Raw genomic sequence first — 9,861 nt, forward strand, 5'->3', positions numbered from 1 at the left:
TCCGATTCTTCCACGAACTCGCAATATGCATATTTTATATTTGTGCTGCTCCACTCAGCTTTCAACTCACCAGATTCCACCAATTCTTAGTGCAACTCCAAGCACTGTTGACCAGGTGACTCTCTTCAAAGCATTTGAGTCAGGGATGAAGGTGTGCGACAACGAAGAGGAGGAAGAAGAAATTGGAGGTAAGATAGCGAAATGAGGAGCGGCCATGGTTTTCTTTCGTCAGTTGAGCTAAAGATGCATTGTACAGTGATAGTACGAGTTTCCAGTTTCATTTCTCGGGAAAAGACGGGACTCCTTTTTTAGAGAAAAATGACAAGTTGGAAGGAAGCGTGGTTTTGTTTGGTTTCTCTGTTGAATAAGATAGTAGCTCCGAGTCATTAGGCTTGTTCTCATCACTGGGACTGATTGGTTCGAACTAAAACAGGGTTTGGTGATTTAGACTTTCATATAGAATGCCATAGGCAAGCCTGCACGATACGATCGGGTAGGGGACAGTTTGATCTTCTCGTTATTGAAAACCGGTCGTAGCAAAAAAACAAACAAATTATATAGGATCAGCGACAGGGTTGTAGTTGCGGATCACCGATGAGCCCTTTTTCCTTTTTGCAGGGAGGCTAAATGGATTGAGAAAACAAGCAGCTATCTTATCATGACAAAAAGGACCGCGCAAATTCGTTGGAGCGTTGGACCCCCTCCAACGTATGTATCGAGTACTGTCCATCCTATATCCCAATCAAGAGATTCAGGGAAAGCACAAACGATCTGAGATCGGAGTAAAACAATCATGAAAACAAAGTGCCACTGGGGTGAATGTCCAAGAACAAGGACTGAATGCAAGAACAGGGAGTTTTTGCAAGGACCCTAAGCAAGCAAGTTCAGAAATCCTGGGAATACTACCTTCTTACAATATTTCCGTATAGAGAGCCCTCAAATCAAAATGCTCTCCCACTTTCTCCGTGTAAACTGCCTAACTCTCATATCAACAGAAGGAAACTAAGCCTAACTCTCATATCAACAGAAGGAAACCAAGCTTAACTCTCATATACCAAGCCTAACTCTCATATCAACAGAACGAAACCAAGCCTAACTCTCATATCAACAGAAGGAAACAAGCAATAGCAATCTGACATTCCTGTCACGCAGCGCTTCCCTCCCTCGCCGCTGCTCGGTGGTTACTCGAACAACGCCGGCGGCGGCGGCGGCCCCACGACACCCGACCGGAAGACAGAGGACTCGATCAGCGGTGGAGCTCGTGAAAAATCCACAATAAAGGTCTACCAAACACAGCTTGTCTGTGTCACACATCTGTCTAAGGGAAAACGCCAAAAAAGAGAGAGGATACATGAAAATTACCTCCACGAACCTCCGGTCTTCTCCATCAGGCAAAAATCGGAAGTCTCCGACGAAAACAACCGCATATCGTCCGCCAATGTATCCGAAAACGTTCATCGTGTCCACGCGATGAATGCAGGGATCCACCATCGCGTGTAACCCAGATATCTCCTCTAAGTCGTCGGCAGTAATGCTGTCGAAGTCGACATGGGAATTGGGGCCAAAGAATTGAACAATGAGATCGCGGCAGTGGTCGAACAGGGTATAGTATACCCCGCCGAAGAATGCTGCCGTTTGATTCGGATCCATGGAGGGATCGAGATCGAGATCGAGATCGAGAGGGAGAACAGGGAGAGGGAGAACAGGGAGAGGGAGAGCGGCGAGAGGAGCGAGAGGTCGGGCGTTTAGAGTGTTGCGCAGGAAGTTTAGGGTTTTATAACCCCGACCCGAAAAGAAAAACCCCGTTTTCTTCTTCTTTTTCTTTTTTTTCTTTTCTTTTCTGTTTTCCGGTTCTTGTCGAAGCGTGGTCATCTTTAGCAACTTCGGAAACCATACCCGCGGATTATGTTGTGAATGTTGGGTCTGGTTCGACCGTGTATTTGTCTTCGTATCCTCTTGTGACCCCTATGCCTAGACCAAACCGTACGTTTTGATTAATGTCTTTTCCAGTTTTGTGTTTTCCCTTTTTGGTAATTTGTTGATATATATTGCGAAAGTCTTTTGTTTTTTGCTATTTTCTTTTGGGATCGCAGCTATACGAAGATTGATATGCGAATTTGGTATACTTAACAGTGCGACAGACAATAAGTAGTCAATCAAATTCAACACCCAATAAGAGTCTATACATCGCTTAATGTTCCAGCAATTTAGTATGTTTAACATTATCTTTTCCTTAATCAAATCCAGTTCAATTCTTGTGAAGTTGATTGAGCAATGTGATTCATTGCAATGTTCTCAAGAAGCATCAGTCTTGAGTACGAGGGACAGGGGACCAATATTCAATGTCGGGTAAATGTATGAGAAAAAAATAAATCAGCTATACACCGATTAAGTATTGCGATGACGTGGATAGAATTCTTGTGTCCCCCATCCTTTCGTCCTCTCACTGGATTAAACACTCATAAATTCGCGGAAGAGCGTCGTTTCAAGGTTCGCATTTTTTTTGTCTTTTAAAAATGGAAATCAAACGCCTATGAATTTCCCTTCATACCATTCCATCACTTTATTGAAACCGATTGACTCACTTCTCCACGCCGGCAGTAGAACGGATGCATGATATGCTTTCTCCTATGTTGCCGTAATAACCAGTCTTGTGCCAATTGGTCAATATAATCTTGTTCAACGAGTAATATTCAGCGCCTTCCCCTAGGCCCTCCAAAAAAAAAATTAAATAAATAAAAACACTAGGAGCTAGTTCTCGTTCTCCATGACTTCACAACAGCGGCAACATGATTAGAAGCCTAGGTACTTTGTGATTAACGACGTACAATCCAGCCTATGCAGTTGTACATGCGAAGGTCTTAACTTGTCGTGCTTCATTCGAGCCGGACTATGCAATGAATAGTTAGTTTTTGCTCGCATATCAGAGATTCACTTCAAATGTGGGATTGAGTTTTCACTTAATTTAATGGGTGGCATGCCCTTGTGTTCTCTCCACGTTTCTTTGACATAGACACTGGGAATATCTGGCGTGAGCTGTGCATACGTTATATAATGCTGGGTTTCTCTACCATTTTGACTTATGAGAATGGAATTCATAAATGGTTACAAGATTCCACCAATGCTATGAACTGGTCAAAGATTCTTTGGGGTTTTCTAAGTTCATTATACTGTCACAGGCCATTTAGTCCTGTTGCCTTTTCGCCGCCCTCTTGCGGTCATCCAACTCGAGGTTTTGCGGTTTCAGGTTTTGGCGGAAGCTTGCTGTTTCAGAATCCCCGTCGGTTGAATGTTTCTACTGCCAGCTGCATCTTCAAGATTCGTGAATGATCCATGATTCCGAGTCTCCCAAGCAAACCATGGTTGGAACTGGTCTTACGGTCTTAAAATGCCGCAAGCAAGAAATCGCTTTTCCTTCTTGTTTGCATATTGCAATTCAATATCTATCTCGGCGAGTGGGAAATAAAGAACACTCCCATCAGCCGTCGCATGTATAGATACCACGCACTACTTTAGTCGTAGAGTTTCAGAAGATGGTAATTCTTCATCGATGTGAGTTTAGTCCATTTTTGGCTGTTCAGGATTAGTCTGTTACCTCGCGATCGTGTTTTCTTCCTGTTTTCCCCCTCTTTGTTCTTCTAGCAGACAAATTATGCAAGTTATATCTGTGAGGAGACAAGAAGCCAAGAAAAGAAAGAACCAAAGCTAAATACAAAAGAGCAAACCCTGTCGAATAAGACCATTTCCCTTCTTGTTGCTACTTACATCATCTGTCCTCCGAGAGCTGCCCCAAAACACTAGCTTTTCGCAGCATCACAAGGTTGTCTACCACTTCAAATATTAATAATTCGATAATCAAACAATTATATAGAGCTTTTAATTAGCTGTATTAACTATAACAAAAGGGATGTGAATTAGTCTTCGTCATAATATTTTTTAATAACTCGAATTAAAAATAGATACAGGTAGAACAAATGCTTAAGAACACGCAAGCCACGAATTGCTACTCATGTTTCTTTCTCTTCTCTTTTCTTTCTCGCTTGCAAATTCTAACTGTGTCACCTGAAACAATAATGATTTTTCATCACAATTGTGGATTGTGATTATATATGGATATTCCAAGATTCGGGTTGAGTGTCAAAGTCGAGAGTCGGATCGTAAGTGCCATATTGAACACCTGATAGTCGAGTCTATCGCATCGCGGCTAATTTTGTTAACTAGTCTCCACATACCTACCGTAATTTGAGATCTATAGCCGGAGAGAGTGGCCGTGGATATGATTTGAACTCTCTTTACTGAAACCATATAGGGCCATCAAATCGATTAGCAAATGTTCTGAAGTTATTCAAGAACATAAGCTAGCAACTTGTGGTGAGAATGGCCTGTGCTCTTTTGTAGGGTTGAATGTAATGGCTTTTCTCATTACTCTTGGAAGACGTACGTGCAAAAATCAACTGAATCCAGTGAAGCAATCCAGTTAGAGCAGTAAAATAGACATGATATACTACAGATTGCAAATCGATTGCTATCTTGGCGGCTCATCCAAAACCCTAGGCTCCGTTTGTTTCACGGAACATATTTTTCGGAAAAACATTTTCTTCAATTTCTAGCGCTTGAATTGGTTAGGAAAATGAGTTAATGAAAAACATATAATTAAATTCAGGAAAATGATTTCCTCTTTAAAGAATCGGAAATCATTTTCCAAAATATGACTAAATATTGACATTTGAACCTTAAACTTTGCACTTGGACATGAGAATCCCAATGCTCGTTCCTGGGCCCTTGGCAATGAGGCTAGGTCTACCGAGGTCCACCAAGGGCAAGCTCGGGTCCATTGAGGCAGGGCCAAGATCTCGGCGTCCGGGCCCATTCCCATCGAGGCCGGGCCTGGGACTCTTGTGCCCTAGTCCATTGAAGCCAAGCCTAAGACCATAGCGCTTGGGATCGCGTCCTCAGGGCTACTCGGGTCCCCGGCGCCCATGTCCATCAAGGCCGGGCCCCGGTTTCTAGTGCCCACACCCAGGTCCATCGAGATTAGGCCCGAAACCCCGGTGCTTGTGCCCAAGTTCCTAGCGCCCCAACTCGGGTACATCAAGGCCGAGCCCAAGTACATAAAGGCTGAGCTTGGGACCCTAGTGCTCGTGTCCCAGTCCCTAGTGCCTATGCCCAGGTCCATCAAGACTGGGCTCGAGACTCCAACACCTGTGCCCGGGCCCATCAAGGCCAGGCCTGGGACCTTGGCACTCGAGCTCTGGACCCTAGTGCTTGGGCTCGAGTCCATTGAGACCAGGCCCGGAACCCTGCCGCACTTGCTTGAGACCTCAACATCTGTGCTTGTGTCCCGATCCATTGAGGCGGGGCCCGAGACCTCGCGTCCCCGTCCATCGCAACCGCGACCATTGATGCCGGGTCAGGTCCATTGAGGCCAAGCCCGGGTCCATAGAGGCCGGGCCGAGTACCCCAGTGCCCAGGCATTATATTAGATCTTCAGTCACATAACAAGGACAAGAGAATTTCGACCACGATCCACAAGCAAAAGTATACAACATCATGCGTATATTCCGCATCATGATTTTTGTCCGGTTTATCCATGCCAAGGGTACAAAACAAGAATGGGCAATGAAAAGTCTTCTCTCTCTGTCTTCAACACCACTCCGTCCTTGCCCTATATGACCAACACAACCACAACCAGATAGTCCTTCTCTCTCTCTCTCTCTCTCTCTCTCTCTCTCTCTCTCTCTCAAACACCACCATCTTCATCTTCACTTCCAAAGTGCCCCATCATCAAAACCACCTTCACCCATAAAGATCAAATGCTCAGCCTCGGACCTAGCCTCGCTCACCAACTCCACCGCCTCCAACTCCAACAATGCCCTCATGTCCACCTTCCTCTGCAGCCGCCTCGACGCGCATCTCCAACAAGTTCGCCGACACTGCCCACGCGGTCGACAACACCTACCTCCTCTTCTCCGCCTACCTCGTCTTCTCCATGCAGCTCGGCTTTTCCATGCTCTACGCCGGCTCCGTCTGCGCCAAGAACACCATGAACATCATGCTCACCAACGTCCTCGATGCAGCCGCCGGCAGTCTCCGCTACTACCTCTTCGGCTCCCCCTCCAAGGGCTTCGTCGGCCTCCACTTCTTCGGCCTCAAGAAGATCCCCTCCGACCCCTTCGATTACAGCTTCTTCCTCTACCAATGGGCCTTTGCTATCGCCACTGCCGGCATCACCAGCAGGTCCATCGCCGAGAGCACCCACTTCATGGCCTACCTCATATACTCCACCTTCTTGACGGGCTCTGTCTACACGATAACCTCTCATTGGTTTTCGTCCGCCGACGATTGGCCCAGCCCATTCCGGCCTGACGGCAAGCTCTTCTTCGGGTCTGGCGCCATCGACTTTGCCAGGTCGGGCGTGGTCCACATGGTGGGAGGGATAGATGGCTTGTGGAAAGCCTTCATTGAGGGCCCGCGCATCAGCCGGTTTGACCAGGCTGGGCGGGTCGTGGCCTTGCGGAGTCACAGCGCGTCCCTCGTTGTCCTTGGGTCATTCATGTTGTGGTTCGGGTGGTACAGGTTCAACCTGGGCTCGTTCCTCACCATCTTAAAGACGTACAACACCATCAGCGGGTTCTACAGCCGATGTAGCACCGTGGGGTGGACAGCCGTCATGACCACGCTGGCCGACTCCACCGCCGCCCTCACCATGCTGTTCAGCAAGCGATTGTTGGCGGGCCATAGGAACATCATCGACGTGTGCAACAGCCTACTTGGCGGGTTCGCAGCCATCACGTCCGGGTGGGTCCTCATCGGTTTCAACAAGCTCGCGGAGCTGGCCAAGTTCAACGACCTGCTCGAGGCGGCCCAGCTTCACGGGGGCTAATCTTCACGAGCCTATTCGCAAAGCAGCGGTATGTGGACGAGGTGTACGGCGGGTCGGGCCGTAAGTACGGGTGGTTCACAGGCGGCGTGGGCAGCTGCTGGTGGCCCAAATCGTGGAGATCCTGGAGATCATGGGGCAGGTCACAGCCACAATGGGCCTGCTGTTTATGGGCTCCACAAGTTGAAGTGGCTGAGCGTCCGGCGATGATGAGAAGGACAGCATGGATCTAATGAGGCACGGCGGACTCGCCTACATTTACCGTGATTAGGACGACCAGCTGATCATCCCTCCCATCACGAGGAGGGTAGAGCCCACGAATCGGAGCCCCGCCCCAAACGTTGATGATCAGAATGACACACGATCCGTCTGATCCTTTCTTGCATGGGAGTGGGCCCGCATGCGTAGGATTTGGATGGCTGGGATTCTCTTTCAAGATACCCGGGGTGTGTCCAAACCAGGGGGTCCTGTGTATTTACAGCATTTTGTCGCCATCTCTCTCGTGTCCTTTTTTCTTTGGACTAATCCTTAAATCGAAAAAATAAAAGAAAAATGAAGAGGATAAGCTATTTATTCGAATTTTATTGTAATTTTAATGCGTAAATTATATCGAAAATAAGTATTGTCTACTCTTTATTAAACCAGCGATAGCATTAGAAGGCAAAAAACCAGACCTGAATATTGAAACTCACTCGACAGCGATTCATTTGCAGTACCGATCCGCCTTCTTCTTCACTCGGTCATCGAGCGCGTCCTCAACGAGCGAGCAAAAGGTGGGAAGCTGACCTTCAAGGGCGGAGCCGTAGCATCCCGCAGAAAGTCCATCGACAAGAAGCAAAAGAAGAAGTGCAAGCAGAAGCTCAAGGACGCCCCCGCCGCTGAGGACGGTGAGATCGAGCAGCAACGGGTGGAGGACGGCAACGGCGACGCCGCGGCGGCGGCAGAGGGCCAGGACATTTACCCCATCGACGTGGCCAAGAAGATGAAGTACAAGGAGCTGCTCCCCGTGGAGGCGAGGTAGTTCCGCTACGACCCCAAGTTCAAGGCCAAGACCGTCGAGGACGCACTTGATGACCAAGTGAAGAAGAAGGCGGATCGGTACTGCAAATGAATCACCGTCGAGTGAGTTTCGAAAATAAGTGTTGTCTACTTAAATTGACTATCGAAAATAGAGGAATGGAATCGGCCTATTACCTCTCTGAGGTTAAGATGCTTGCTCTGCTTATCCTTGTCAATGTTATCATAGCACAAATGCACAGCCAGTGACTAAATGGTGTGAACCTTCTGCATGTTAAATGTAACAATGGCATGATATTCCGAAAAATCGGAAGCAAATCACCAACAAGGCAAGTCCTTTAATGGTGAAGACGTGTTAGGAGCACCTATTCTACATTTTCTCGTAAATGAGTTATTCAATTTTTTAAGGATATGATACTTTTTTCTGAAGAAATGGTTGCCCAATCCCATTGTAGAGTCGACCCTGGACAGCTGAAACAGTGAAGTACAAATAAAAAAGAAAGACATAGACATTATCGGAAAAATATCATTCCCACATCAGATTCATGCATTTCTAAGCTGGAACAGAGAAATTCAACGTGATCGAGGTGTCGTCAAAATAGTTGTGGAATGATTCATCACTTGATTAAGAAATTCTCATGCCCCCTGTATAGCAGACTAGTCAATTGGAGAAGAAGAGGAAGAGTTGTTGAAAGTGCACAAATAGTGGTTGATATCTTAAACCTTATCTCTGTTGCTCTAGTCAAAGGTCCATTGTTGACCTTCATAAACACTGAACCATTAAGAGAATAGTTTATCTTTATCCTCTAAAACTGTGTTTGGATTTCTAGTCAGAATAGAATTTGATAGAGTAGGATTTGAAATCCAAGGGATTTGTTATATTCTATTTACTGTTTGGTGAATCACGAAAATAAAGTCTGATATTTTCACATCTTGCCATGTTCATTATTTGCTATAAACGTCATATTAATGTAAATGAACCCAAGAATTGCATAAACGGAGATTATAAAAATCTCTCTCATAACACTCTTACCCATTTCATTTTTATTTGCTTATTTTTTATTATTTTTCCCTTTCTTTTTTTAATTATTTTGTTTTTTTTCTTTTTTCCCATTCCATCATTCTCTAATAATTTTTTATTAAATAGTAAGCTATACTAATATACCTAAAATATATAATATATATAAATACATTAGTATTGATTTATATATGGAATTTATATCACAAGATATAAATAAATTTTGAATATATAAATAAAAATAAGAATAAATAAAAAATGAAATTATTGTTATTTTTTGTTATTTTGAATTTTTTATATTAAAATTCATATATTATTTATAATCAAATATTATTTTAATTTTACTAATTTAACAAGTTTTTTATTGGACAAAATTAACTTTTATATTGTGAATATTAGAAATTATATCCACATTTATCTCACCTCCCCTATGGGATAATTTTATCCGGTTTACATCCCTTCTATATCCAATTGTATCCTATCTTGGGCAGACACCAAACACGAGATAGGATAAAATTTATCCTATCAGAAAATTTTATCCCGACTACCAAACGTAGCCTAAGAGTTTTCTAATGTGGGCCATATTAATTGATAGTGTAATTTACCGTTTTACAGAGTTAGTCTAATAAGCTAAGATATAAAATTTCTTAAATAGTCTAATATGGATTGGTTAGTGTGCGCCGAGTAAAGCCCGGCCCATGATGAGAGGGCCTGACTTAAAACTTTATAAATAGTACTCAAGTGTCTCCTCTAACTCTAATGTACAAATTAACTCACATAAGGAGCAAACGCTAACTGTGAGAGGTAGTCTCATTAAATCAGTGATACGGAGGGTAATAAAGGAGAAGACTTGCGCTTATGATTGTAGCTATTCCACATCAAGAACAATGATTACAAATTAGGTGCGCAAATTCCTTTTACTCGATTATTATGTTATAGATTCTAC

At 44.5% G+C, this 9,861-nt stretch overlaps 1 protein-coding gene and 2 pseudogenes across 1 annotated transcript; 2 read left to right on the top strand and 1 right to left on the bottom strand.

Annotated features, from left to right (window-relative positions):
• Window positions 1-517: 517 nt before the first annotated feature.
• Window positions 518-1,756, bottom strand: LOC115663181 (uncharacterized). Its single transcript, XM_030585209.2, has 2 exons — window positions 1,363-1,756; window positions 518-1,283 (listed from the first exon to the last, which is right to left on the bottom strand). Exons 1-2 carry the CDS (start codon window positions 1,648-1,650, stop codon window positions 1,182-1,184), a joined length of 390 nt encoding a protein of 129 aa, XP_030441069.1. The 5' UTR covers window positions 1,651-1,756; the 3' UTR covers window positions 518-1,181.
• Window positions 1,757-5,877: 4,121 nt separating this feature from the next.
• Window positions 5,878-7,330, top strand: LOC130138391 (ammonium transporter 1 member 2-like; annotated as a pseudogene).
• A 235-nt stretch (window positions 7,331-7,565) lies between these two features.
• On the top strand, window positions 7,566-8,624 carry LOC115694376 (uncharacterized; annotated as a pseudogene).
• The last annotated feature ends 1,237 nt before the right edge of the window (window positions 8,625-9,861 follow it).

This window comes from Syzygium oleosum, unplaced genomic scaffold (assembly GCF_021117445.2).
Source record: "Syzygium oleosum isolate NSW1041296 unplaced genomic scaffold, Sole_v2.1 Sole_v2.06, whole genome shotgun sequence".
NCBI classification, from domain to species: Eukaryota; Viridiplantae; Streptophyta; class Magnoliopsida; order Myrtales; family Myrtaceae; genus Syzygium; species Syzygium oleosum.

Excerpts from the sequence above, each read along its gene's own strand:
- LOC115663181 (XM_030585209.2), bottom strand. The coding sequence starts at position 1,650 with ATGGATCCGAATCAAACGGCAGCATTCTTCGGCGGGGTATACTATACC. Across the intron at positions 1,284-1,362 it reads AAGACCGGAGGTTCGTGGAG|ACCTTTATTGTGGATTTTTC; the intron begins GTAATTTTCATG and ends TGTGTTTGGTAG.